The sequence below is a fragment of the Motacilla alba genome, chromosome 26, assembly GCF_015832195.1.
Source record: "Motacilla alba alba isolate MOTALB_02 chromosome 26, Motacilla_alba_V1.0_pri, whole genome shotgun sequence".
NCBI classification, from domain to species: Eukaryota; Metazoa; Chordata; class Aves; order Passeriformes; family Motacillidae; genus Motacilla; species Motacilla alba.
In genome coordinates this window covers 4,518,601-4,546,344 of record NC_052041.1, presented here as the reverse complement: position 1 = coordinate 4,546,344, position 27,744 = coordinate 4,518,601, and the positions used below count along the sequence as shown (strand labels likewise).

Below are 27,744 nucleotides of genomic sequence, written 5' to 3'. Positions count from 1 at the left end.
AGCCTGGAAGAGGAGCTGAGGGATGTCACCCACAGCCTGCTGTCGAGATGGGCTCGCTGATGGGGCATCTGCCCCGCGATGCAAAGGGCCGTTTTAAGGAGAGAGCCTCGGGGAGCCTCTGAATGTGCTCCCACCTCTGTCACAAAATCCTTCCCACCAAACAGCTGCGGGAGAGGCCGGGCGGAGCCGCTCCGAGCCTGGCCACAGCAAGGCGAGCTCCCGCGTTTCCCTGCGACACAAACGCGTGCTGCTGCGGAGACCCATCCCTGAGGCGGCCTTTGGGATCGGATGTGGCCGGGCTCCTCCCGCGGAGCGCACGGGCTGGTGCTGCCGGGCCGGGATTAATCCGGGCAGAGCCGGGGCGGCTGGCTGTGTCCCCGCGGGGACGGCGACACCCGGGCCCCCACCCCGGCATTTCTGGGCGGATGAGCAGCCGCGGGGATGCGCTGGCTGGAAATCCGGCCACTCGCGCTCAGCTGCTTAAACGGGAGCTTAGCGGCTCAGCAAAGCTGTCCCCAGTTATGTGCTGGGGGCCGAGGAGCGCAGGGCAGGGGGCTCACGGCTCACGGCGGGCTTTGGGGCAGAAATAAAAACACCCTGTGTTGCTATTCCAGCTTTGTCCCCCTGGCTGACACCCCGGGCACGAAGGTGCCTTGTCCCCAGGATGGGCGGCGACGCTGCCCTCAGCCCCCCTGACATCCTTCCCCTCCCCAAGGTTAGCACGGGGGCGATTTCTCCAGGGATGAGCGGGTGCCGTGCTGCCCCAGCTTTGCCTCCCCTTTTCCCCTCACCTGGGTGCTCTGGGAAGCAGTGGATTGGTAAAATAAAAATGTCCCCGTGGGATGCGGGGATGCTGCAGGTGTCCTGGGCTGGCTCTGGCCTTGTGGAGGGGCTTGGTGAGCCCCGGTCTGCTCCCGAGGATGCTGCATCCCCCCGGAGCACGCGTGCTCCTCATGGCCATGTGCTCCCACTCGCTTATGCTCTCCAAGGAGCTTTCCTAGAAACTGATGGATTTATTTTCAGCCCCGGCACAGCAGGGTTCAGCTGGGAGGGGATGGTGGCAGCATGGAAGGCTCTCGGGGTGCCAGTGCTGGGCTGGGGGGGACCGGGGGTCCCGTCCCACTCCGTGGTTCCCCCGTTGCAGTGGTGAGCAGGGGCTGGTTCGGGAAGGTCTCTGCAGCAGGGGGAGCGAACAGACAAGGAGACCAGGGCCACTGCTGGGGACAGGGGGGTCAGCGTGGGCTGGTGGGGACAGCGGGACCCCCGGGGACAATGGGAACAACAGCGGTTGGCCACTCTCGGGACAGCTGGTGCCCTTTTCTAGTCTGGAGAGGGGAAAATAACCCTGCACGGGCTGGGCGGGAGGGGAGGGCAGCAGCGCAGGGACTGGCATCGGCAGAGGTGCAGGCAGGGGACAACTGGCTGTGCCATGGGCAATCTCATCCCAGAGGCTCCAGACCAGCTGCTGCTCTTCCCTACCAGCTCAGGAGGCTCTGGATGCTCTGCAGCGGCTCAGCCCTGCCCTGCTGCCAGCCCAGGAGCTGCGTCCCCCCAGCCCCGCCACGTCCAGGCTCCTCTTTCACCCCATTCCCCTTGATGATTATTTTTCGCAGCGGTTGGGAAGCGCAGCGGGGCCCAGTGCTCGCTGGTGTCCCTCGCTCCCGCCTGACCCACTTAGCGGGACCATCTGGTCCCCGCGGGCAAAGCGGATTAGCCCTGCGGCCGGGATCAGGGCTGGGGCGCTGCCACACTGTGGGTGACACTGCTGGCACTGTCACAGCCCCTGCCAAAGTCCCAGCCTGGGGGAGAGCGGCCACGGCAGGAGCCCCGGCCAGGGACCCGCAGCAGCCCCGGTGTGGGTGACGCTGCCCGGGCTCCTGGCCCCCTCAAACCCGGCCATCCCCGGCCTTGCGGGACGGTTGTCTCCCACCACACCCACATACATATCCATCCATCCATCCATCCGTCCGTCCGTCCATCCCTCCAACCATCCAATATCCATCCATCCATCCATCCATCCATCCCTCCAACCATCCAATATCCATCCATCCATCCATCCAATATCCATCCATCCATCATCCATCCATCCATCCCTCCAACCATCCAATATCCATCCATCCATCCGTCCGTCCGTCCGTCCATCCATCCATCCATCCCTCCAACCATCCAATATCCATCCATCCAAAATCCATCCATCCATCCATCCCTCCCTCCATCCATCCACCCACCCCATTGCTCGCCTTTCCTTGTGCCCCCTCTGGCAGGGGTCTTTTCCTCCTTTCTCCCGATTTTTCCCCCATTTTTCCCTTCCTCGCTCTCCCGGTTCCCATTTTTCCCATTTCCCAGCCTTTCCCTGCCCCGTTCCCTTTTCTTGCCCCCGTTTTTCCCTTCCTCGCTCTCCCGGTTCCCGTTTTTCCTGTTTCCCGGCCTTTCCCTGCCCCGTTCCCTTTTCTCCCCTCTGTTTTTCCCTTCCTCGCTCTCCCGGTTCCCGTTTTCCCCTTTTCCCGGCCTTTCCCTGCCCCGTTCCCTTTTCTCCCCTCTGTTTTTCCCTTCCTCGCTCTCCCGGTTCCCGTTTCCCGGCCCTTCCCTGTCCTGTTCCCTTTTCTCCCCTCTGTTTTTCCCTTCCTCGCTCTCCCGGTTCCCGTTTTTCCCGTTTCCCGGCCTTTCCCTGCCCCGTTCCCTTTTCTCCCCTGTGTTTTTCCCTTCCTCGCTCTCCCGGTTCCCGTTTTTCCCGTTTCCCGGCCTTTCCCTGTCCCGTTCCCTTTTCTCCCCTCACGCGTTTTCCCGCCCCCCCCCCGCCCGGTCTTTGCTGCCCCCTGCCGGCCGCGCGCCGCCACCGCCCCGCCCCTTAACCCCGTTGCCCCGCCCCCTACGCCGCGCGCGCGGGCGCGCTCGGCCCCGCCCCCCGCGCCCGTCACGCGCCGCGCGGGTTCCGGGTGCGGGCGGCGCGCGCAGGTGGGCGGGGCGGGGCGGGGCGCGCGCGCGGGGATCCCCGGAGTGGGGGGGGGGGAGGGGACCCCGGGGCTTCCCGAACCGGACCGGGAGGAAAAGGGGGGGGATTAGGGCGAGGGTCCGGGCTCCGAGGGTGTCCCGGACACAGCCCAGTGCGGGGGTCCCGTTGGTGGAGGCGGATTCCCCCCACAGCCCCAGCTCTGCAGGGAGGGGGTGCGGGGTGACCCCCCCAGCACACGGTGATACCGGGCGGGGGATCATTACCGGGTACTTGGTTATTACCGGGCGGGGGGTGGGTTATTACTTGTGTGCTGGTCATTCCCGGGGTGCGGGTCATTCCCGGGCTGGGGGTCATTCCCGAGTGGTGAATTCCCGTGGTGGGAGTCATTCTAGGGGCGCGGGTCATTCCCGGGCGGTGAATTCCTGAGGTGAGGGTCATTCCCGGCGTGGGGGTCATTCCCGGGGTGCGGGTCATTCCCGGGCTGGGGGTCATTCCCGGGCGGTGAATTCCCGGGCTGGGGGTCATTCCCCGGGTGCGGATCATTCCCGGGGTGAGGGTCATTCCCGGGCGGTGGATTCCCGAGGTGAGGGTCATTCCCGAGGTGAGGGTCATTCCCAGGCGGTGAATTCCCGGGGTGGGGGTCATTCCCCGGGTGCGGATCATTCCCGGGGTGAGGGTGATTCCCGGGCGGTGGATTCCCGGGGTGAGGATCATTCCCGAGGTGAGGGTCATTCCCGGGCGGTGGATTCCCGAGGTGAGGGTCATTCCCGGGCGGTGAATTCCCGGGGTGCGGGTCATTCCCGGGGTGCGGCTCGTTGCCGAGGCCGCCTGTGGCTCGCAGAGCTCCGGTCCGCGGGGCCGGCCCCGATGCGGGCAGGAGCCGGCGCCGGGCCATGAGCAACGCCACGGCCCCCACGGCCCCGGGCGCGGCGGGGGACTCGCTGGTGGGCTCCGTGCTGGGGCCCTTCCTCCTCCTCACCCTCCTCGGCGCCCTCCTGGCCGCGGTGAGTGGGCGGGCGGGGGGCACCGGGGGGGGCACCGGGGGGGCACCGGGGGGCGCGGAGCCCGCAGCGCTGATGCTTTCCCCGCAGGTGATGTACGTCAAGAAGAAGCGCAGGTGAGCGGGGCCGCGGGGCTGGGGGCCGCGGGGGCTGCGCGGGCGGCGCTCACCGGAGACCCCCGGCAGGTCCGACCGGCTGCGGCACCGGCTGCTGCCCATGTACAGCTACGACCCGGCTGAGGAGCCGCCCGAGTCGGAGCAGGAGCTGCTGGCGGAGGCCGAGGAGGCTCAGGTGGGTCGCTGCGCTGGGAATTGGCGTTTATCCGGTTTTTCCATGGAAAACTGAAGCAGCAGCAGCAGCAGCGAGGTGCCTGTCCCGAGGGAACTCTGGGAATCATGGAATCATTGAGGTTGAAAGCCCTCTAAGTCGAGCCAGGCCTCGAGGGAGTCGGGCTTTGGGTGTAATGCAGGTTTTTGGGAGGGCTGGGCTGCGTGGGCAGTGCCATCCCCACCCGCCGCGATGCCCCGGGCTGCAGCTGCGTCCCTCTGTGTTGCAGGTGGTGCCCGGCTGGGGGGGACCCTCGCCCGCTTGGCCACCGCGCAGGGACTGGAGGGCCTGACTCTGCCTGGAGCACCGGGACCCCCGGATCCTGCCCCTGACTCTGCCTGGAGCACCGGGACCCCCGGATCCCGCCCGCGGGAGGGAAGGGAGCACGGGGGCAGCGCTGGTTCCACCAGCCAGAACGGGCAGGACGTGCCCTCAGTGGTGCCACGATGCCACAGCCGCTGCCCCCACCTCTGAGCGCTGACCAGGAGGGGACATCTCCTACCTCAGTGCCTGGTTTTGCTTTTTTTTTTTTTTTTTTTTTTGCTTGAACTGGTCCAGCAGCTCCTCGGACAGCCCAGGAGGGCCCGCTGGGGCTGGCAGACCGGCGGGGAGCAGCAGGCTCTGCTGGCACGGGATGCCTGGGGGAAGATGGGGTGAATAAACGTGTCTCTGCCTTGGCCACGGGGCTCCATGTGGGGCTGGGGGTTCCCGGCCTTGGGTGGGAGTTTGGGGGGCAGCAGGGCTTTGCCTGTTTGTGTTTCCATCGGCAGCTCATCCCCGTGGATGGCTGGATGTCCCCGTGGAGGAGATGCCCCGAGAGGAGCCAGCCCAGCCAGGGCGCGGGGGACAGAGGCGTCACAAACATCCATAAAATGTTTTATTCAAGTAACTGCAAATAGGAACCCAAAAGGTCGTTAACAGTGAACCAAAAAAAAACCCAAACCAAACCCCGATTCTCTCCCGCCGGGGCCGCCCGGCACCGACCTCCGGTCCCGCTGCAGCCGTCGTGCCGGGGCAGAGGGGCAGGGGGAGCATCCCATGGTCCTCCCACACCTCTGCCCTGCCAGCCTCGATCCCTTGAAGCAGCAGAGCAAACTAGACCTCAAAATAACAATTAAAAAAAAAAAAAAAGAAAAATGAAGCCCAAAAAAAAGGGGAAAAAAAAAAAAAAATTACCCCACAGCCCCCAGCAACACCCCGAAAACAGGAACCACCGAGCCCACGGTGCCCTGGCAGCGCAGCAGCACGTCTGTGAGTTCAGAGCGTGGAACTTAAATATCCAGAGGTAGTTGTGAATGAAAGGAAAAAAAAAGTACTAAACAAAAAAATATATATATACCAGAACCTATGAGGAGAGGGCTGCTCAGAGCCAGCCGTGCCCGGGCACCCCTGGGGACTGGCACCCCCGGGATGGGCACCCCCGGGATGGGCATCCCAGGGATGGGCACCGGGCCCCGGCAGCGCCGCGGGAGCTGCTCCCGCACACAGTGCAGTCACCCAGGACTGGGGGGACAAAGGGGGTTGCCCAGGGTAGCAGCAGGCCAGAGCAAAGGTCTAATGCATTTTGGGGGGGGTCTCACCTTCACTGCCCCCCCGTCTCTTCCCTGCAGAGGCCCCAGGGCAGAGCCCAGTGCTGGGGGGGCAGCCAGCAGCCACCCTGGTGGGGTGCGATCACTGCAGGGGGGGCAGCGAAGGTGGGGGGTGCCAGCCCCGGCTCTCTGCCGTGATCCCCCTTTCCAGCGGGGCTGCCCCGAACCCCAGGGCTGGGGAGGGGGAGCTGGGGCAGGTGCCCCCCCCGGGCGGGGGCTGCGGGGGCCGCCCGGGTTGGGCCATTTTCCAGTGCTGCCGTTGTCTGAGGGTGAGGAGGGAGCGGAGGAGGGAGGAGGAGGAGGAGGAAGCCAGGGCGGCACAGTGGGTCTCTCCCCACCCCTCTCCCCCCCGGCCGCTGCGGGGCCGTCGGGCGATGAGGTAGCGCCGGTTCGGGAGGTGTCACTGCTCCTCCTCGGATGACTCCTGGGAAATGTTCACCTCCTCCTCGTCCTGCTGCTGCAAGGCAAGGGAGCGTGGCCGGGGGGTGTCGGGGAGCGCAGCCCCGCTCCACTGCGCCAGGGGCCGGCCAGGCACATCACACCCCCTGTGCAAAGGGGGGAAACGGAGCTACAGCCCCCTCCTGGCTCCCAGGACTGGCCCTGAGCCCAGCTCGGAGGTAAATCCCAGGTGAGAAGCACCCGGGTGGGCTCACGGCGAGGAGGGGAGACCACTCGTGCGCCAACACCTCTGAGCGTGGGACCGCCACGGCCGGGCCCCCAGTGGCCACCGGGTGGGGATGGTGGCAGCCCCGGCTGTCCCTGTCCAGCCCCGGGTGTCCCTGTCCAGCCCCCAGGCCGGGGTGGGCGGCCGTGACCCCGCACGCGGCGGTGACTCAGGGCTGAGTGAGCCTGAGTCACGCCGGCCCCCGCTTCCTCCCTCTTCATTCACAAAAACGCCACCGCGCCTGCCAGAGCGGGACATCGTGTCCCGGCACAGCCCCGCTGGCACGGGACAGGCTCCTGCCACACCCCCCCCGCACTGGCTGCACACCCTGGGGTCCCCGAACGGCCCCCGGCACCGCGACGCCGGCACGGGACGCCCCAGCGCGGCAGCTCGGGTTTGCAGCCCCAGCCGGCCTCGAGCCCTCGGCTCTGGGAGGGATTTCAGTGGGAAAAGGAGCAAAATCTGGGACAGGCAGGGAAAGGAGATGAAACTGTCCGGGTACCTGGCACCCGCCTGAGCTGCGAACCGAGGGGGAAAGGAGGGAAAACGGAATGGAGGAAGGGCAGCTCAGGGAAGGAAGGGGGTGGCTGCACCCGTGGGCTGCAGGAATGCTGTGCAGGGACCCGGGCTGGCGTGTGCCAGCACGTCCCCGGGGCAGGACCAGCCAGCCAGCGCTGCTCTTGGGCCCGTGGGGAGGTGGGGTGGGCAGGATTCCTCAAACCCCCACGTCTAGAGCTTTCAGAGCCCACCCACTGCAGCGTCCTGCTCGCTCAGCTGCTCTGAGCTCCTCCAACCCGACGGCCTCCACCCCTCACTCACGGGGGTCTCTGGGGAGCTGCTGTGCCCCCTGAGTGCCCAGCGCCCTGCCAGGGTGGATGGGGAAGGGAAAAGCCTGCTCACCGATTTTTTGGGTCGCCCTCGAGGTTTCCTCCCTGGTGTGACTGCAGCTTTCTGAGCCAGGAGGACAACAAAGGCATTTTGGTCAGGCTGTCCCCAGGATGCTGGCAGGGGCGGGCGGTGTTCCCCTGCCTCCCACCGTGACCGCCGGATTCATCACCCCAGTGGCATCTCCTGGGGTGCTGCTGCCAGCCCCCCCGAGCCCCCCCAGCCCCAGGATGCCCCGTGAGTCACGAGGTGGGTGCAGGATGTGAGTCGCGTGTTCTGCAGACAGGTCGATCTCGGGTGTCCCGGTGCTGACACGTGGCCCCCAGCTCCCCCACCCTCCTCGGGCCAGAGTCCTCCTCCCATCCCCACCTCAGAGGCAGATCTGCCCTGAATTGTCCACAACTGAGCTCAAACAGGACCTGCTGTGGTACCAGCACCCGGCTGGAGCAGCCCATCCCCGGTACCTACCCTGCCCTTTGGGGTGGCCTTGTTTTTACTGCCCTTCGGCCGTCCACGGGGTCTCTTGGGGGTCGGGGCCTCGCTGGGCTCCTGCTGGAGGGAGAGCACAGGGGGTTTGCATGCCCAGAGGGGCTTCCAGTGCAGCCTGGGAGTCCCTGCAGACCCCAGCAGGGCAGGGATGCTCCCATGTGGACTGGAAGCACTGGGATTGGCGGTCAGACGCCAGGCACAGGCTCCTGAGTGTCCTTCAGCTGGGCATGCGGGACCTTTTCCACCCCCAGCATCAGCCGCTCAGCCCAGCAGGACATTCCCCACGGCCCCTCAGCCCAGACCCTGCTCGCCGCGTCAGGGAAGCCACAAATCACCTTTTCTGCAGGAAAGCCATGTGCACAAACCCCACCTGCCTCGGGGGGGCCGAGCGGGGTTTGGTACTATAAAGAATCCAGCAGCATCTTATCTCTCTGAGCAGCTTTTGCTAATGGGGCTTTAATTAGCCCGTCTGCAAAGGCAGGTTCAGCAGGGCCCGGGGAGGGGCAGGAGAGCCCCCAGCCGGGGCCAGGAGCTCTGGGGGGGCTCTGGAGACCCCCAGGAAGGGGTTGCTGCTGGCGAGCCCTGGGGAGGTGCTGCCCAAAGGGGAAACGGGGCTGCACTGGGGGTGTCCCAAACCTGGGGTGTAGGTATGGGGGGGGTTTCCTGCTGCCCAGCCCCCCCTTTCTCCTAGGGGACCCCACGTACCTGGGGCTTCTTCCTAGGCCGCCCTCGGCCCCTCTTCTCCGACACGTCTTTCTCCCCTTTGGAGGCCAGGGGCTGGCTGGATTTGGCGCTGGATTCACTCATCGTCTGTGCCAGCAGGGTGAGGAGGAGCGGGAGGGAGGAAGGTCAGTCAGGCATGGCTCTGGCTCGCCATGCCAGCCCTGACATCCCCCAGCCCTCACCCTGGGGCAGGAGAGATGCCCCCTGCATGCTCCTGGCACCGGCTGGGCAGCAGGATGCCCTGGCTGCAGGGCAGCACTCCGAGCCCATGGCACAGCCACCCACAGCCAGTGCCAGCTCCTGGGCAGCTCCTGGGGTCCCCTCAAGCGTTCGGGGAGCAGCAGCTTGGCCAGCCCATCCTGCAGAGCCCGGCCCCTTTCCTGAAGGAGAGGAGCAGCTCCAGATTTCACCTGGAATCCCTGATGTGCTGCTGGCACCGGCGAGTTGAGGCGGGCTGAGTGGTGGCATTAGGGACTTTGGGTGTCCCCAGTGGGGTGCCAGGGCCCTGGCGTGGGGCTCAGGGTCCCACGGCCCTGCTCCCCACCCCACCCTCAGCACTGCTGCCCCTCCTGCCTAGCTGGGGTTAGGGACAGGCACCTGAGGACAGCGGGTTGTCACCCCCCCTGTGCATGTCCCAAAGGGCTGGGCAGCTCCCCCTCGCTCTCGGAGCAATTCCACCAAGGAAAAGGCTCCATCTTCCCTTCTCCACCTCGCTGCTTCCCGGGGCACAGGGAAAACCTGCTTTTCCAGAGCTGTGGGGGTGGCTCCGTGCCCAGCTGCCAGCCCAGGAGCCAGCAGGGTGGACTCGGGGCGGGAAGGAGCAGGATTGCTGCCACAGCCCTGGTGCTCGGGGTGACCAGGGCCACGCTGGGGACACCTGCCCAGGGTGGGGCAGCAGGAACACAGGCAGCTCCGAGGCCGTGCGTGCTGATGGAGGCACGCTCCTACCTCTGGGGTAACACTGCTCAGTTCTGAGGAGCTGGTGGCGTTGGAGCCGCTGGGATAGCGGGGCTGTGTTAGAGGGTGCTGAGCCCCCTGGGACACTGAGCCTCACTGGGGAGGGTGTGGGCAGGACATGCAGCCTGAGGAGCCACTCTCAGACCTCTGAGCCTTTTCAAAAAACAGGCGTCAGCTCCTGCTCCCCTCTGGAAGTGACTCATGAGTGCAGAACAACAACAACAAAAACCACCCTCGGAGTCTTTTTTTTTTTTCGGGAGACAGAAACCATGCCGTAGTGTAAACACCCCGAAAATATTACTCACAGCATCCCAGAGCCCTTCAAGGAGTCTCTTAGGGAAAAAAAGAAGTATGGTTTAGATTTAGGCCGGCGAAGGGCCGGCTGCTGGTCGGGCTGGGACGGGATTTTGTCTCTTTTTAAGTCAATCTCTGCCAGAGGCAGAGCAGCCTCGAGCTGCTCCGTGCCCCCTCCTGCAGCTGGAAACAGATGGGCCCAGCACGGCCCCCACCCTGCCGGGCTCTCCTCCCCTGGGGGAAGGACCAGACCCCACAGCAGCTCCAGCTGGGAATGCCAAGGGGACCCTCCATGGGACCAGGGTGCCGCTGGGTCTCCCCCCATCCCCCCGAAAAACAGCTGCTGCTGCTGCGAAGTTGTTGGTGCTGGGGAAAGCACGTGCACCTCCCACCCACCCATCCATCCCTCCTCATCCCACCCACCCATCCCTCCTCATCCCACCCCTTCCCTCCAGCACCTCAGAGCTCTCTGCAGGCGCTCCGGAGCCGAGGGGACTCGGGGGGGCTCTGGCAGAGGGGGTTGGGAGGGAGGATGCTGGAAACGGGGGATGCTTCTCTCCCATCCCAGCACCTTCCCAGCCCAGCCCCGTTCCCGAGAGCAGCCCCAGCTCCCCGCAATGCCCCCGGCTCGGCAGCACCTGCCCGGCCCCGGAGGTGCTCCCAGCCCGTGGGACGATGCCGGGCGCATGGCGGGAGCAGCTCCGGCCCTGCTCGCACGCAGCAGAGCCATGCAGGGAGGGAGGGAGGGAGGGAGGGAGCAGCTGGGTTGCCATGGAGGAGAGGAAGCAGCTGAGGGAGAAACCTTTCCAGGCAGGGAGGAATCAGTGGGGGACGCGGGCAGGGGCTGCCGGGCTCCCCGCGGCCGGGGGCGGGGGGAACATCTCTGCACGGTTCGGAGGTGGAGGGGCCACATCTGCCTCTCGATGGAGGGAGCCGGGGGAAAGAAACCTCCTCCCCTCTCCATCCCTGCGGATGCCGAGCTGCCGGGCCCTCCTCCCCCAGGCTCAGCGCTCCCTCTGCTCCACAGCGTGAGCCGGGCTGTCCTCAGCAGCCACCTCTGGGTAGCACAAGGGCCAACCTGTCCCCGCGGAGCGATGCTCCCGCCTGCTCTCGGGCCTGCTCCTGCCTTCCCAGCCGCCTGCGCTGGCTTATGCTGCTCCGTGCTGATAACCCCATAAATCCCCCGCTCCTGCCACCTACTCTTAGATTAAACAAACTGGCCCAGGAGAAGCGGGGAGACGGGCGGGGGCCTTAGATCTTAAAAAAAAAAAAATTATATTTATATATATATATATATATAAAAGCTCTTCACGCCCAGAAAATCCAGCCTGATGGCAGCTGGAGAAGGATCCCAGCCGCACCTCCTGGCAGAGGGATGGGGAAGGAGGAGGGGAAGGAATCGTGGAGCAGAAGTTGAAGAGCCTGTTGGGCAGGGGTGCGGGCCGGGAGGGATGTGCGGGCTCCTCCTTAGCACAGACCCGCCGTGGGGCTGCTGCGAACCCCACCCCGGGGCTGCCATTGAGCAAAGTCCCCCCCTTCCTTCCTGGGATGCATAATAAAAGGAAGTGATAAAGGAAAGGAAGGAGGGAGGTGGAGGAGAAAGAAAAGAGGCAGGAAGGGCACCATCAGGGCTTTGTGAAGCCCCTCTCCTGGGCTGGGGGGGGTGTGTAATAAAACCCCTCGTGGAGCCGGCGCTGCGGGCGGGCTGCGGGGCTGCCGGGGTGCGGGGGCACCATCCCGGGGTGGGGGGGGAGGGCGGCTGAGCCCCGGCAGCGCAACTTCGCCCCGAGCCGCGTGTGCGCGCTCCCCGAGCGCCGGGCTCGGCCCCGCCGCGGCCCCGCGCAGCTCCCGCCGCCCCGGCCTCCGCGCACCTTGCACGGAGCCGGCCCCGCGGGCTGTCCCGGCGCCGTCCCGGGGCCGTGCGGGCCCCCGGGCGCCGTGCGGGGCGTTCGCATCCCCCGCAGCCCAGTAAGTGCAGCAAAGTCGCTCATCGGGGGGGAGCGGACCCCCGCCCGCCCGACCCCCCCCACCCCCACGCTCCGCCGCGGCCCGCCAGGTGCATCGCGCTGCTACCAGCAATAATTACCGGCGATAATAATTAATAGCGATAATAATTAATAGCGATAATAAAGCCGAGCACGGCGAGCCGCGTCCCTGCAAAGCCCGACACGCCGGGGCCGATCGTGCCCCGCATGCGGCGAGGGGAAGCGGAGCCCCGGCCCCCCGCAGCAGAGGAAGAGGAAGGTGGCACTCACAGTCAGCTTGATCCCGGGCGTTCGCCGTGGGTTTCGGGGAGGGTTTGACGGTTTTGTTTTTCCCGGCGGGTCTCTGTTGCGGAGCGAAGGGACCCCCCGCCCGCGGCGACTGCGGATCTGCAAGGAGAAGAGAGAGGCTGCGGCTCAGCCCCGCATCCCCGGCCCCGCCAGGCCCCGCGTATTTATATAAATAATAAAGAGAGAGAGAGAGAGGAAAAAAAATTGCTCCAGGAGGAAGGAAGCTGGGTCAAAATCATTTGCAGGGAACGAGGGGGGAAAAAAAAAAAAAAGGAAGGGGGGAAAGGGGGGAGAGGGGGGAAAAAAAAAACCGGAGCGAGCTCCAAGCCTTACTGGAGGGGATCCAGCTGCTAAAAATAGCAAAATCACACTCGAAATTAAATAAGGGCAAACAGGCGAAGGGAGCTCCCAGCGCCGGCGGAGCGGGGGAGGCGGAGCCGGGGCCGCATCACGGCGGGGGCGGCGCGGGGCGGCGCGGCCGGGAGCGATAGGGCCGTTCAAAGGGCTGCGGCGGCGGCTGCGCCCCCGGCCTGCCCGGCCCAGGGTCCCCGCAGGCCCGCGGAGGGTCCCCCGGGAGGATCGAGACACCCTCGTCCTCCCGCTCTGGGGATGCTCCCGGCTGCGGCCGTACGGGGGAGGGGGGTGGTGACCCCGCCGTGGGTGATGCCCCCGCGATGGGTGATGCCCCCACGATGGGTGATGCCCCCACGATGGGTGACCCCCCCATGGGAACACCCGCGGCTCTCCCCTCTCTGTATTTTGGGCGCGACATTGGACCTGGTCGTTCATGCCTCAGCTGGGTCTGGGGTCCCCTCCTCCTGATTTGGGGGCACTGCCAGGAGCCCCCCCCACGTACACAGAGCTCATGGAAGGACTGAGCAGCAAACGCAAAGGGATCATTCCAGATTTTCTGATTTAATAAATATAAAATAGGACACACAGGAAATTCAACAAACGCTCTCAGACCTCCCCAGGTTTCCGAGGCAATTCTAGAGCAAATTCATCAAGTGTAACATCAAAATTCCCATCTTCCCACCAAAAAAATAAACCAAAACAACAAAAAAAAACCCTCTACGGACTAGCACCAAAGAGATATTTTGGGCTGGCTTGGGGGGTTTGGTGTGGGGGCAATCGCCATGTGCCGATGGCCAGAGCACGATGCTGCTTCTGTTTGCTGCCTCCTCACCAGGTGAGCCCCCACAAAAGCTTTGGGTCCCCGTGTGGAGGCGGCAGCAGTGGGGGGCTCCCTCCCCGGGGCCCCCAGGGCAGCCTGGATGGTGCTGGGGTATTGATTTAATGCCTTTCTGCAGCGCCGCTGCCAAAAGGGGAGGCTGCCGTGGGAGCGGGCGCTGCTCAGTGCGCAGTTTGGGGTTTGGGGGCTCTGCGTGGCCCCGCGGCTCTGCTGGGCTTTAGGCAGGTGTGGGCTCAGTGTGCAGTGAAGAGCTTCGATCAGAATTCCTCTGGTGGGTTTGGAAGTGGTTTGGGTCAGTCTGGAGTCAGCTCTGCAGTGAGGTACCCCAAAAACCAGGCCCCGCTGTGTCAGGGCAGTGCTTCTAACACAGGTTGAGCATTTGGGGTCTTGTGGTGCTTTTCCTTGATGGGATCCCGGGAAATCCAGAGCTCAGCATCCCGTAGTGCAAAATTTCTGCAAACTCCTGAGAAAACAACAATGGAAATTCTGATTTAGGTGCTTTTGACCATCCTGAAGTGAGGATCTGAACTTCAGACTGCTGGATTTAAGTTTCAGAAAAGTTTTTATTAAAAGATTAAAAAAAAAAAATAAAAGGGAGACCCTTAAAAAGATGAAATGTGAAAGAATCAGGATCTGCCTGTGCAAAACTGCTCTGGCAGGGAATGCTTGTGAAGAAAAACAAACCAAACCCAGCCAGGCTTGGGGCACTTGTTTCTGCTAACCGTTATTTGGATCTTTCAAATCCCCTACAAATTCCCCTGCCTAGAGCACCATCAGAGCGGTGTCCCTGTGTCACAATTAAAAAATGAAACAAAGATGGGGCCGAACCCTCCTGCAAGAGCGTTTCTGTTCCCAAACACCTGCAGGAAGAGCAGGCACACCCTGCCCGCACCCCGGGCAGCTCCCGATCCAAGCTCTGCCGGGTCTCCCCTGTCCCAGGGCCTTGTGTCCAGCCAGGGGTTGTTTGCAGACCCCAAATACCCAGATTTGAAATTAAAATCAGCGTTTCTCCACCTGCAGGCAGCCCTGCCTGGGTTTGGATGTGCCAGGGTGCCTTTTACCCCAACGCTGCTGCTCAGGCTTCCCCCTTTGAGCCCGAGGAGGAACTTGTGTGCTGGCGGAGGCTCGCTGTTATTAATATCCCTCGTTATTTGCTGTGCAGCGCCCGTGAATGGCAGCTGCCCGAGTTCTGCAAACCACCGGGGCTGCTCTGCTTTAATCCCTCCAAGTTTCGGCAGCTCCCCCCTGTCCGAGCCCACGCTGGAGTCTCCCCACCCCGAGTTCAGCCGTGGGGTGACCACTCGGTCTTTAGAGCAGGACAGAGCTGCAGGGGTGGCCCAGGACGAGGGAGAGGTGGGGAGATGGCCTAGCAGGCAGGTACAGGCACACAGCCACGTGCGAGGAGGGCGAAACAGCGAAAAAAACCGCGCTGGAGCCGAGCCCAGGGCTGCGCTCCGGAACGAACATTTTCACTTTTGTTTCTGCCGTCGGGTTCCTCATTTACAGCTCGCGGCCCAGTGGGTTTGGGAGCGGGGCTGGGCAAGATCCCCCCCGTCCCGCGGTTGAGTTCTGCAGCCAGAGAAGAAGCTGAACATGGCTTGAAACAGGGAAACAAATGATTTATTATCCCCCCCATCGCAGCCGAGCCCAGCGCGGGGCACGGCGGAGCAGCCTGTGCCGAGCCGGGGGGCATCCATCGCACGGAGCCGGGCAGCCCCGGTGTCCCGGACACGCTGGGAACCCCTCCGGGATGCGAACGGGGATGGGATGTCCCGGTCCGGCTGCTCCCAGGGCTGGCCGGCCATGGCGCGGGAGGACGGGGACAGGGACAGGGACGTGGCCTTTGTTTCCCCTCCCGGCTTTGTTTCCCCGATGGCCCCATTGATGAAGCCCCATGTGGCCAAACAGCCCCGGACCCACCCCAAAGCAGGCCTGTTAATTTGATTAAATGGCTCCTTCCTCCTTCTCACCCCTGGAGCAGATTAAGCTCTCACCAGGGCAGCGTTTTCCCGCTGCCCCATTCTGGGGACAAATTCCTGAATCACCTGATAACTTCCAGGCTTAAAGCGCCGGGTTGAGGCCGGGCTTTGCAGGGCGCAGCCCCGGGCCAGCGCCGTGGGGTGCCCGAGGGGCTGCAAATGGGGCGTGCATACGTGAACGAGCTCCTATCTCGATTTATTTCGCAAATATTTCAGGCCCGAGAGGAGAGCTGATGGTGAAACGGGTGCCCAGAGCTTGGGAAAAGCCGCACCTCTGGAAAGTGAAAAAAAAAAAAAAAAAAGAAAGGTGCTTGAAGTCACCCCCGGCTCCCTGGGCTCCTCAGACCCCCAGGTGCTGATCGGGTGTCCCGAAAAGCACCCAGGGGGGACATGGGGGACCAGAGGGTGGCCCCGAGTGGCGCACATCTTATCCTGCCCTGCCCTGCGTCCTGGCACTGCCACCGAGCTCTGCAAAGCTGCCTTCGGGATTTGGGCGCCTAATTCCTGCTAATTTCCCTGGGAAAGGGGAAACCCGAGCCTCTGAGTCAGCTCAGGTTCTTGGGTGATTAGGAGGGCCACCTGGCTAATTACGAGCGGGTGTCCTTGTCGCCTGCAGGGCCTCTGGAGCAGCAGTTAATGGGGCGCGGCGGGAGCTGGGGGTTCAGAGGCGAATTCGGCGGCGGTGGGAGCAGGAGAAGGGCTTGGAGGCGCTCCCTGCCCTGGGCTGCAATAAGCACAGCCCCCGCACAGGGAAATGCACACAAATAACTCCCTGTACCCTGATGATCCTGAGGCAGCACAGGCTGATCCATGGCGGCCGCAGGGCGAGCAGGATCAGCCGGTGGGGCTGGAAAGCGGCTCAGGCTCAGCCACCCCTCACCTGCACGTCCTGACCTGTGGGGACATGTCCCTGCCCGTCACCCCTACTCGGTGCCAGCAGGGTCTGGTTTAGTGCCACTCGTGTCCCCCGGGATGGAGAGGATGCGTTTTGGCTGCTGCTGGCACGGGGATGGGCAAGGGGCCGTGTGTGGGGTGCTCCGGCTTGGGCACTCTCTGCTGAGGCATCCCCTGAGTTTTGGGGAGCTCCTCAGGCCTTGGCGGGTTCCCTGTGCTCCTCCAACACCGGCTGTGCCACCTCCAGGGCCTGGGGTGGCTGCTGGCTCCGGCAGGGAGCGGGATGCTCCGGGGCTGCAGCCATCGCTGCGCAGCTGCACAATGGCCTTTTGTCTGCGGGGCTGCCCCGGGAACATCCCGCCATCCCAGTTTCCCAGTAACATGAAACCTCCTCGGGGCTGCGTGCCGGGAGCACAAAGCCTGGGGCTGCTGCGGGGGGCAGCCCTGGCCCCGCTCCCGGCTCCCCCACCCTCCGGCCCATGTGCACCGAGCGTGCCGGGGCTCAGCTGGGTGGGGGGAGGCTGCCAGCCCGGCCGGGGTCCCCCGTGGCAGGAAGGAGGTGGCAGGAATCGGGGGAGCGCCAGGGATGGAGCCCTGCGCCCTTCCCCTGTGCAAGGATGCGGCTGAGCCGTGCTGGGGGTGGCGGCAACTTCCTCACCTCTGGTGTCCCCACCAGAGGGACTGTGCCATTCCCACCAGGGAATGTGCCAGGGGGTGACAAAATCCCTGCGGGCGCTCCCTGGAGCCCCTCCCTGCCCCTCTGCCCTGGCCTGGGGGTGCCGATGGCGGGGGAGGAGGGAGGGGAGGAGCCGCTGTAAATCATTAACGGGGACGCGCTGGAGGGGAATGCGAGGGGTCATTCATCGAGGGCTCTCTGGCGGGCTCGCAGTAGGGTCTGGCCGCCTGGTATTTTTTTAATCAAGGCGTTTTATTGCACATCAGATCTGATCGGGGCAGCCAAGGAGGTCGTAACCGCCGGCGGCATCCAAAGAAGGACGGGGGGATGCGCTGCAAGGCGCTTGCAGGGGCTGGAGGACACGCGGTGCAAGGACAGGGATGTTTTTCCTGCTTTTCCCAGCCTTTCCTAGCTCCTCCATGCCCTGGAATCTCTCTGTGCGATAGGGAAGGAGCCCCCCACTCCCTGGCCACCTCTGAGTCCGCTGTGGCAAAGGGGACGCACCGGGGGCTCCAAGAAAACACTTTTCCCAGCCAAATTCCTTGACACTTTCCCGTTTACTCAGCTCCGGTTGGAAAAGCATCGAGGACCGGGGGACTTCCCTCGCCCCGGTGACTCAGGTGCCGGTCACCGGGGTGACTCAGCTGCTGGCAGAGCCCCGGCTCCGGGGGCACAGGGGGGCCCGGGGTGACACAGAGGCAGGGGAACGGGAACGGGAACGGGAGGCGATGCCGGAGGTGACGGGACGGGGAGTGGGGCCAAGCTGGCTGCGGGTGAAAGGGAAGGAGCGGGAGCCGGAGCAGCCCTGCTGGTGTCCCCTCCATGGCCTGGGGGGTTTGACCCAAGGGCTTTGGGAGGACACGGGTCAGGGCGGGCAGAGGGTCACCTAATGGCCAGTGAGTGACCCGAGGCGGCAGGGCGGGATGGAGCGTCCTCGGATGGAACCGGCAGCTTTTCCTGCGGGGGACGCGCTCACACGCAGCCAGAATCACAGAATTATGGAATAATTTAGGTCGGAAAAGCCAACGCTGCGGTTTCCTGCTGCCACCTAACGGGGAGAGGCTCCGGCTGTGGAGCGGGATGGAGGGGGGGCTCCGGGTGCTCCCCCCGATGAGTCCCAGCATCCCTGCCCGGTGCTGCCGTGGGCTGGGGGCGAAGTGGGGCCGGGCAGGGCTGAAACGCTTTCCTGTCCCTCCTCCGGCAGAGCCCGCGGGGAGGTGTTTTGTCCCCTGGGGAGGGACATTCGGGGGGTGCTGGTGACCCGGCTGCAGGGCTGAGCCCTCCACGTGCCGCTCGCTTTGTCCCCCAGAGCTCAGGGACAGCGGGTTTGTCCCTGTCAGGGGGACTCCCAGGCACATGGCGTGTCCCTGCAGCTCTCCCGTTCCCCGGGGAATGTGACACCAGCCGGGCCGGGATTAGGGCCGGCTATAACGGGATGGGCCGGGGTCACCGCTCCTTGCCGGCTCCGGTTACTCGATGGCTCTGCCAGGGGCTCATCTTTCAGATGGCAGGGACAGGCTGCCGGGGGGCTGTGGGGCTGGGAGGGGGGGTCCGTGAGGCTGGAAGGCACCATGGGGCTGAGCGCCCCAGCCCTCCGTGCCCCCAAAACCCACGCAGGGGGGAGCAGGCTGTGCTTATCCCCACGACCCCAGCCCAGGAAAATCGCCCTCCCCGCCTTCCCGGCTTCACCGAGGGGCAGGGTGCTCCTCCCGTACCCCCCACCCATCATGAGAGCAGCCGGGTGGGGCTTTGCCAGGCTGTCACCCACCTTCCCAGCCCGCTCGGGGCCCGGGGAGCGGCTCCCTTGGCAACTGCTCCTCCGTGTGTGGGAGCGGAGCCGCACGCGTGGCTCCCCTCGAGGGGAGCGGCACGGCACGGCACGGCACGGCAGGCACGGCACGGCCCGGCCCGGCCCGGCACGGCACGGCACGGCACGGCCCGGCACGGCACGGCACGGCACGGCACGGCACGGCCCGGCCCGGCACGGCCCGGCACGGCACGGCACGGCAAGGCACGGCACGGCACGGCACGGCACGGCACGGCAAGGCACGGCACGGCACGGCACGGCAAGGCACGGCACGGCACGGCACGGCACGGCACGGCACGGCAAGGCACGGCACGGCAGGCACGGCACGGCACGGCACGGCACGGCACGGCACGGCACGGCACGGCACGGCAGGCATGGCACGGCACGGCACGGCACGGCACGGCACGGCACGGCACGGCACGGCGGCTGCGGGCTGGGGGGCGGCTCCCCGTGACACTGCTGGGGGAGGACAGCGCTGTTCCCATCCCTGACGAGCGGTCCCAGAGTCCCTGCGGGGTGGGAGAGAACAGCCCCGAACGAGCCCACCCCGGCACCCACGCCGCCCCTAAACAGAAGGATGTGGAAGAGGCTGGAGCAGGGATCTGCCCTGGGGATTTCGGGAAGGGTCCTGAGGGGGCTGTGGAGGTGTAACCTGTGTGTCACCCGCTGCCCCAGCTGATGGGAGGCCGATGCTGCTCTCGCTCAGGCTGTGCCACACCTGGGGGCTGGAGGGGACAGTCCCCACCGCAGCCCTGCGTGTGTGTGTGCGTTCAGGATAACGATTTGGGATAACGATTGCTCCAGACACCTTCTCCCCATCCCCCGGGCCGCAGGGATGCCCCGTGCCGGCTCCGTTCCGCTGCACGGCTGCAGTGAGCGCGGCTTCCGCGGGAAGGCACTGCTGCCCCTAAGCTCGCCCTAAAAACCGCCCTGCCCGGGCGGAGAGCGCACGGGGGGACAAGGGACAGTGTCAGGGGCTTGGGGTGACACACAGACATTGCGGGCTGGGGGGCAGGTGGAGAGCTGACGCTGAGGGTTAGGGGGACAAAGGACACAGGGTATCAGGTAGGGTTGGGGTGCAGGTGCAGCAGCCCTGAGCTCACCCTAAAAAGCACCCCTAGAACACCAGTTTTCCCCAACAGCAGCACAAGGCAGAGACCCCAGTGGTGGGACAGCCCCAAAACCCTCCCTGGGACAGCCCCAGGAACCCCCCAGCAGCTGCAGGCAGAGACCCCAATTAAAAGGTAGGGATGATGTTTGTGGGCTAGAGAGTGATAGGTACGGGTTAGGGGCTGAGCAGTTCTTTTAGGGTTTTTTAAGGTTTTTTTCAGGGCTTTTAAAGGATATTTTAGGTTTTTTTTTTTTTTCAGGAGTTTTTTTTTTTAGGAATTTTATGGGAAAGTTTAGGATACTTTTAGGGCATTTTCAGGGCTTTTAAAAAAGATTTTTAAAGGTATCTTAAGGGCTTTCTTATTACTATTTAGAGTTTTTCAGGGGTATTTTTGAGTGTTCTTGGGGCATTTTTAGGACTGTTTAAAAATGTTTTAGGGCTTTCCAAAGGGTTTCAAAACCCTAACCCTAGGCATAACCCTAACCATAACCCTAGGCAGTAAAAGCAGCCTCGGGCTCGGGCTGGCTCCAAGGAGAAAGCTGTGCAGGGAGCCGCGTTGTGGCAGTTTTGTGTTCCCCTTGGGACGCCTTTGGCCCTTGCAGCGTGCCTGGGTCTCTGGGCTCTGTGGTTTTGGGTCTCTGGGCTCTGTGGTTTTCAAAACCCTGACCCTGGGCACACGGCAGGGGCAGCTGGAGGGTGAAGTGGGAAAGGAGAGGGGCTCAGGGTGACACACAGGAGCTGCGGGGCAGCTGAGAGGGGGCTCAGGGTGACACACAGAGGGCTGGGGGGCAGAGGGAGGGGGTGAGGGGTGAAGGGAGAGGGTTTCAGGGCCGGCCAGTCCAGTGGAGATCAGGGCTACAGGGGACAGCTTAGGAGGCGAGTGAGGGTACAGGTGCTGATTTGCAGAAAAACTCTAAAACTCCTAAAGTTGGGAAGTCGGTGTGTTTATTTTAAGGTTGTGCATGGGACAGCTCTACAAAAGACACCTCTGAGAATCCTTGAGTTTCTTTTGTCTCCTAACTTGTTGCATATGCATCGAATTTCGCAATCGGCGCATGCATATTCATTTCTCAGCCTCGCTTGACATTTAAATTATCTCGCCGGTTTTTCTGAGCCTGCGCAGCTCTCCAGCAGGGCTCCGGTGCTTTTGAATCTAACCCTGGTTGAAGTCCGGGCGCGGTAGCCTGGGCTGGGGTCTGCAGCAGCCGGGGGTCCCCGGGGGTCCCTGCGGGACCTGGCCCTGGCCGAGGCTGGCTCCGCTCCTGGCTGCACAGGCTGCTCCATCTACACCGTGCTTCATCAGCCCGTGCTGAGTCCCCCTTCCCCCAAACATCATCTCCCAGAGCTCTGCCGGGGTGCTCTCTGCCCCTGGCACCCACAGCCCCCTCCTCCTCTTCCTCACCGCTGAGCCCCTCGAAGCTGAGCGATGCATTCGCTTCCATCTCCCCTTGTCCCGAGGGTCAGGGGTTTGCTGGACTGTGCTGCCTCCAGCGCACGGGAGAACCTCTGGAACCCTTCGCCTGGGTCTCAGGGAGCTGTGGGAGAGAGAAAAAGCAAAAAAAACCCCCCACAATTATAATAATAAAGGGTTGGAATGTTGTGCGGTGAAGTGGGGCTGGAGCCTCTGCCGAGCTCTGCGAAAGCAGGGAAACGGGAAGGAGCTCCGAATGGATTGACAGCACACAAACTGGCAGCAGGAAGGAGCTGGGGGGACTGGAGGGGTTTGGGGGATGGCTGCTGGCAGGTGCCTGAGCCTGTGGTGTGCGAGGGGTGGTGGATGTGACTGGGCTGGATCTGGATGGGATCCAGGGTGATGCTGAGGGAGCTGCTCCCTCCTGGGACGACTTTGCTGGCGCAGAGATGCGGCCGCGAGGCTGGGGAGCCTCTTGGGATGCTGCTGCTCAGCGTGGGATCCCTCCTCCCTCTCCCTAAGCCCTGTTGTGCCTTTCCCAAAAGTCGCTTTCTGGCACGGGAAGGGAGGATTGGGGGGGGGTCACCCCAGCACAGCCCCTCACTGCGGCACCGATCGATGACCAACATCTTTCCTCCTGCAGAGGCAAATCCGTGCTGGCCTCGGCTGCTTGGTAGCACTCCAAGGAAGACAGTGTTTCCTTGCAAGGATGAGGCCATGAATATTTTATGTCCGAGGAGGATATTTCTTTCAGGAGGTTGTTGCATGAATTATGGAGAAGTTGGGAGGAGAAGACGGGCGCTGCTCGCCGGGGTCGGCACCGTGGGGCTTCACCTCGGGCTCCTCTCCCTGGCTGCTGGGCAAAGTGTGCCCCTCACTCCCCACCACAGCAGCAATCCGGGCGTGCTGGAGGAGCCTCTGGTGCAAACCCACCCCGCTTTGGGGCAGTTTGTTCGCCGGCAGAGCAGGTTGGTGCCCGCAGAGCGAACGGGGCAGCTTTGGCACGGGTCGGGCGTGGGATGGGTGCTCAGCTGCCAGGCTGGAGGTGTGTGAGGGGGTACAGCAGCTTCTCTGGCTTCCTGGAGGGGACAAGCAAGGAATGGAGCCCTTCCCTGCTTTCCCCCATCTCCTTATGCCTGGTGGGTGCTGGAGATGCTGGTGCTTGGCCCACCAAGCATCCTGTGGCTTTCCAGTCCCTCACCAGAGCTGGTGCTGCTGCTCTCCTCTCCCTTCTGCCCTGTCCCCTGCCCATGTCCTCCATCCCAGGTGCTGCTGGCACCTTGCTGCAGCACGGCTGGTTGGGAAAAACGAGGGGGTTGTCTTCCATGCCATCCCTGCCTTCCGTGTTAGTTAATGTGTAAAGATTTTCCTCTAATTGTCCTGTGGGTGCACAGGGAGTGTGTGCTGCCTGGCCGTCACAGTTAATTTTACCAGCAAATGTTCTCTCTCCTTCCCTATTCTCCTTTTTTTTTTTTTGAATTTCTTTTTTTTTTTTTTTTTTTGAGATTTAAACAAAACATTTCCAGCTGCTCATGATCCCTGTGGGGGGATGAAAAACCCCTCCTGCACCCAAATGGAAACGCAGACAGAGCTGTCTGTCCTTCTTTCCTTTCCCGATGCCGGGCTTGAGGGACAGGGTTGTGCCTTTGGGATGCTGCACTGGGGACAGGGGGACATCTCTGGCTTTAAAAAACAAAATTGGTGGCAGAACAGGAAGGTTGGTCCATGGGAGCAGGGTGGCACCGCCGAGACCCTGGTGCTGGTTTGAGGGCAGGTCCTGCTCTCTCTGAAGCATCAGCACAAAAAGCTGCTGATGGTGCAGGACGAGGGATTTCCAGGAGAACACTGTGCCTCAGCTTTTCATGTTTCTGTATTGTTTAAATCCCCAAATTTGGAGTAATCGCTGCCCAAAATAACCTCTGGCCACTCAGCACATCCCTGAGCCCTTCCCTCCTTTCCAGCAGCAGCTTCCGACTGGGATGGGAGCAGCTCACCAGTTGCACGGGGCGGGTCAGACTGGAGGGCACATCCAGCAGCAGCCCTCGTGCTCTCCTGTGAGCAGAGTGGGGTGCAGGGCTGGGCTCCGAGGCCCCCAAATCCCCTCTTCCTTCCCCACGCTGGAGCAGCAGCTGCGGGAGGGAGGCAGGGCAGGGCCCAGAGCACGGAGCTGACAAAACTCCCTGGTTTTGGAGATGCTGGGACCACCCCACGGGGTCAGTCCAGGGGCAGAGCAGCAGCTTTTCTCTCCTGGGGGTGAGGCTGGCAGGTCCATCGCTGGGCAGAGCTGTGCTGGCCTCTGCTCTGCTCCCGGGGGTGTCCCCGCGTGGGGCTGGCTGTGTCCTCAGCAGCTCTCTCGCCGTTAGGTGGAAGTGTTGTAGAGGAGAAGAGCGATGCTGCTGCCCGGCTTCGGGCTCCCGCAGCCAGGCACGGGCCCTTTGTCCTCGTGTCACGGCAGCAGGGCGGTACAGGGCGGGATTTCTGGCCTGGATACACCCAGGAAAGAGGAATAACCCCCCAGAAGAGGCTCTGAGGCTGCAGCAAGAGGAGAGAGAGCATGGCAGCTCCCCCGTGTGCCCCATCCCCTCGCTGCTGCTGTGGGGGAAAGCCCAGAAGCCCAGAAATGTCCCCGTGGTGGCCTCTGAGAGGCAGGGCTGGTTCCTTGGTGTCACCTGGGGTTTCCCTGGGGGGGTCCCACATCAGCTGGGGGCTGTGGGTGCCTGGCAGGACCCGGGGCTGCAGCAAAGCCTCTGGTGGGAGCTTGACAGCCCCTGACGCAGGTGAAAGGCTGCCGGGGAGCTGGCACAGGTACAGGAGCCTTCCTCACGAGGAGGAGGAGGAGGAGTTGTCATCACTCCCAGCCTGCAGCCGAATCATCCCTCCTTCATTGCTAATTCCTCCCCGCAAGCCCGGATGGGCTTTTTCTTTTTTTTTTTTTTTCCTTTTCTTTCCCCGCACTTCTTTAAAATGCAACTTTTCCCATCAAGATCTGTTAGTCACGAGGCGTATAATGAGTTTTGGATATATTTAAGCGGTCTGACATTCGGCATCCCATTATCCCCACTCCTGGAGAGAGGCACGGACCCGATGTGTGAATGTCAGGCCCGTGCCAGCACAGGCAGTGCTGTTCCTGCTCCCGAAAGATCCAGATCTGTTACCCACGTTCGTGTGCTGGGGCTGTGTGGGAGTCTCTTTCTTTCTTCAGGAAAGAAATCCAAGGCTGCTTTTTTCTTTCCCCCTCCTTGGCCTATTATTTAGGCGTTTTTGGAGGGGCCGAGCTGAGTTCTCTTCTGCTGGATTTGTTTTGCAGTTTTGTTTGTCCCTGCGGTGACTGCCCAGCCCAGGGTGAGCTGATGGCTTTTTGCAAGCAGCTCATGCAATTCCTGCTGGAAAATGTCTGTGGGGGCTGAGCCAGGGTCGCCCCACTCATTCCCTGCCACTTCCACAGAGACTTTTCCCATCCCTGTCCTCTTGCTCTGGCTCAGCTCTGCCTGACATCAGTGAAAATCTTCCCTTTGCTACAAAATCCCTGAGGAGCAGGACAGAAGTGTCATCGTAGCTCTTCTTTCTTTCTTTTCCTCCTCAAATCCTTCCTCTTTTCTCTTTTCTTTTTTCTTTTCTTTTCTTTTCTTTTCTTTTCTTTTCTTTTCTTTTCTTTTCTTTTCTTTTCTTTTCTTTTCTTTTCTTTTCTTTTCTTTTCTTTTCTTTTCTTTTCTTTTCTTTTCTTTTCTTTTCTTTTCTTTTCCTTTTCCTTTTCCTTTTTCCTTTTTTCTTTTTTCTTTTCTTCTGGCCTGTCCTTTTATTTCTTCCTGTTCCACCAGCACTGCAGGACCCGTGTCCCTGCGCTGCTGCTCCTCCCGGCCACGTTTCTCCCTCAGACAATTGGGAAAAGCATCCCCAGCCCCCCCACCCCTTACCCTGCAAACTTATTTTTCTTTAAATACACACAAAAATAGCTCTTGCCGGCCCTCCTGCTTTTTAATTGTGTAGATATTACAGCTAATTACAGTTCTATTAATATTTCACTTTGAATTAAAGATTTCTTTTCCGCGCCCTTCTATCCAGGAGGGAATTCACACCCAAGGCAACTGCAGGCGCTGGGAGTGCGGCCCCCAGATGAAACGGGCTGGGTGTGATTCCTGAGCCTCCATCTCTGTGACAGGAGTGACCCATGGGGGAGGAAGGAGGAGGTGGTGGCTCGGCCATAAATTATTCAAAGCCCTTTTGCAGAGCTGAGCCGGAATGTCCAGTCCATAAGATGCGGTTTCAGGTTTTCCTATATTAAAAAAAAAAAAAAAAATCAAATTGCAAGCAGTTGTGTCTCCTGGACGGCGCTGGGTGGCCTCAGCAGTGGACACGGTGACCTTGCTGGCTGGCTGGGGGCCAGGGCAGAGGGAGGCTGGAGCTGTGAGCCCAGAGCTGTGCCTGCCTGGGCACAGCTGTGGGATGAGCGGGGTCAGGGCACCCAGAGCCTCCTGCACGGATGCTGTGAGCCTGGGAGTTCAGGGAGAGGCTGCTGGGGGCCCCAGAGGCGCTGGGGCAGCTGGGGCAGGATGAGGCTGTGAGCCTGGGAGTTCAGGGAGAGGCTGCTGGGGGCCCCAGAGGCGCTGGGGCAGCCTGGATGAGCAGGAACACGGAGCTGGGAGCGGGCTCAGACCCCAGCCCTGCCCTCGGGACGAGGAACTCGCTCAGCTCCTCTGGCTCCGTGCCTGCAGAGCTGATATCGATCCTGGCGGGCTTCTCCGTGTCCATTTGCTGATGGCATCGGACTCTCCTGGAGGATTTGATCAGCTCTGACCCCGGCACCGAGCGGGAGCCCTGGCAGCGACCTCGGCGGGGTTTGCAGAGCCGCTCTCGGGGTAACCCCGCAGGCGAGCTGCACCCTGCAACCCCCTGGCTGTGTCCCATCCTCGCAGCACCACCCTGGCCTTTCCCGTGTGCCGGGGGAATCATCGGCCTCCGCTGGATTTCCAAATGTTAATTGGGCTCTGCCGTTCCCGGTGGGGACACGAGCGCTGCGCTGGTATTTTGGGTGTTCCCGGTGGTGACACGAGCGCTGCGCTGGTATTTTGGGTTCTGGCTGGCAGAGGCTGTGAGCTGGGGAGACGTGCAGGCCGTGAGGCTTGGCGAGGAGAAGAGAGGCACTGCCAGCTCAGCCGTGGTGGGAAGAGCATCCTGCAGTCCCTGGGATTCAGGAGGTTGAATCTTTGGGAGAGTCGGGTTTTGATTTTCCACTGGAGCCAGGGCAGCAGTGAGGTGAGGCACTCCCGAACGAGCCGGCTGCTGGAGCAGCTCAGGTGGTGTTTTGGCCAAAATTCTTCGTAATTTATCCCAAACACCTTCCCCCAGGGATTCTTTGGGACCTGGGAAGATCAGAGCAGGGTGGTCTGGAGTCCTCATGACCCCAGGCTGTGAGCAGAGCACCCTTGCTTCTCCTTGAAGGCAAACACGTGTCAGAAATCCCCAGGAGCTGAGGGCTTCACCCGATTTGGAGCAGGGACCTTGACCTTAGGGTGCCTCTAAAAGCTACTTTTGGCAAGGGATTTGTGCCTGGCTTATCCTGTGGTGTCTGGAGTCCCCTCAGCCCTGCCTTGGGGCAGGCAGGGGGTCCTGTCCTCCCAGGGGCTTGGTCTTTGTGTCCCCTCCCCGCTGAGCACAGGTTTCCTTTGGGTTCAGCTGCTGGCATCGGCGCTGCCGTGGCTGAGGATGCTCACACGGGGGGTGGCGGGGCTGTGCCCCCCCCTCTGTCCCACTAGAGCAGAGTGACAACGAGCACCGCTCTTGTTCTTGCTGCAAACAAAACCACTGCAACAGCGCGGTGGCTCTGCGGCTCCGGGCAGCGCCCCGTGAGCACCGGGACCCACAGGGATGTTCCAGCGGCAGGAGGGTGGCCCGGCAGCTTTTCAGGAGCTGCATCTCCCCGGGGACGCCAGGGCTCTTTCAAATCCCGGCTCTGGCGCTGGGCAATCCCGAGTGCTTCGGCAAAACCGGCTCCTCTCCAGCCTCCTAACCAGGATTTGGGTGAAAAGGAGCCTTTCCCGAGGGCAACCAGCCCGCCTGGGCCCCGGCTGACCCTCACCGGGGCTGCGATTTCGCTGTTACAAACGAGCAGCACGAGTCACCCCCCAGGGAAGACGAGGCTGGAATTGTGTGTTGGTGGCCCGTGCTCGGTTCTTCGGCGCTGGGAGGGAGCAGAGCCCCCTCCCCACAGCCTGACCCCCTTGGTGTGCGGGATGGGTCCCCCCAGGAGGGGCCGGGAGCTCTGGCAGCCCCGCGTGCCCGCAGGTGAGCGCCGGGGTGTGCCCTCATTGCTCCGGTGACCGAGCGATCGCCGCCGTGTCATTACCGTGATGGATCGCAGCAGTTAATGTGTCAATGGCCATTACCGGGGGTTGTGTTTTCTCTGGATTAATGAATCGACACCGCACGGCGGGCTCCTCGGAGCCGCGGGGGGGATGCGCGGGGAAAGCGGGCGAGGCAGGAGCCGAGCTCCGCGGGGCGGGGGGCTGGCAGCGTTTTATG

At 62.8% G+C, this 27,744-nt stretch overlaps 2 protein-coding genes across 8 annotated transcripts; one reads left to right on the top strand and one right to left on the bottom strand.

Moving 5' to 3' along the window:
• Nucleotides 1–2,903: 2,903 nt before the first annotated feature.
• On the top strand, nt 2,904–4,960 carry SMIM29 (small integral membrane protein 29). 2 transcript variants are annotated; one of them, XM_038162685.1, is made up of 5 exons: nt 2,904–2,955; nt 3,795–3,957; nt 4,045–4,070; nt 4,140–4,245; nt 4,511–4,960. In XM_038162685.1, the coding sequence occupies exons 2-5, from the start codon at nt 3,847–3,849 to the stop codon at nt 4,571–4,573; spliced, it is 306 nt and encodes a 101-aa protein (XP_038018613.1). In that variant the 5' UTR covers nt 2,904–2,955; nt 3,795–3,846; the 3' UTR covers nt 4,574–4,960. The 2 variants fall into 2 exon arrangements, with proteins under 2 accessions (XP_038018613.1, XP_038018615.1); XM_038162687.1 differs by lacking the exon at nt 2,904–2,955 and adding an exon at nt 3,262–3,380.
• Nucleotides 4,802–12,631, bottom strand: HMGA1 (high mobility group AT-hook 1). Of its 6 annotated transcripts, none has more exons than XM_038162677.1 (6): nt 12,489–12,631; nt 12,138–12,254; nt 8,614–8,718; nt 7,888–7,971; nt 7,435–7,485; nt 4,802–5,376 (listed from the first exon to the last, which is right to left on the bottom strand). In XM_038162677.1, exons 3-6 carry the CDS (start codon nt 8,713–8,715, stop codon nt 5,137–5,139), a joined length of 477 nt encoding a protein of 158 aa, XP_038018605.1. In that variant the 5' UTR covers nt 8,716–8,718; nt 12,138–12,254; nt 12,489–12,631; the 3' UTR covers nt 4,802–5,136. The 6 variants fall into 6 exon arrangements, with proteins under 6 accessions (XP_038018605.1, XP_038018607.1, XP_038018608.1 ...); XM_038162679.1 differs by having other exon boundaries at nt 7,888–7,968; XM_038162680.1 differs by having other exon boundaries at nt 4,804–6,327.
• Nucleotides 12,632–27,744: the final 15,113 nt, after the last annotated feature.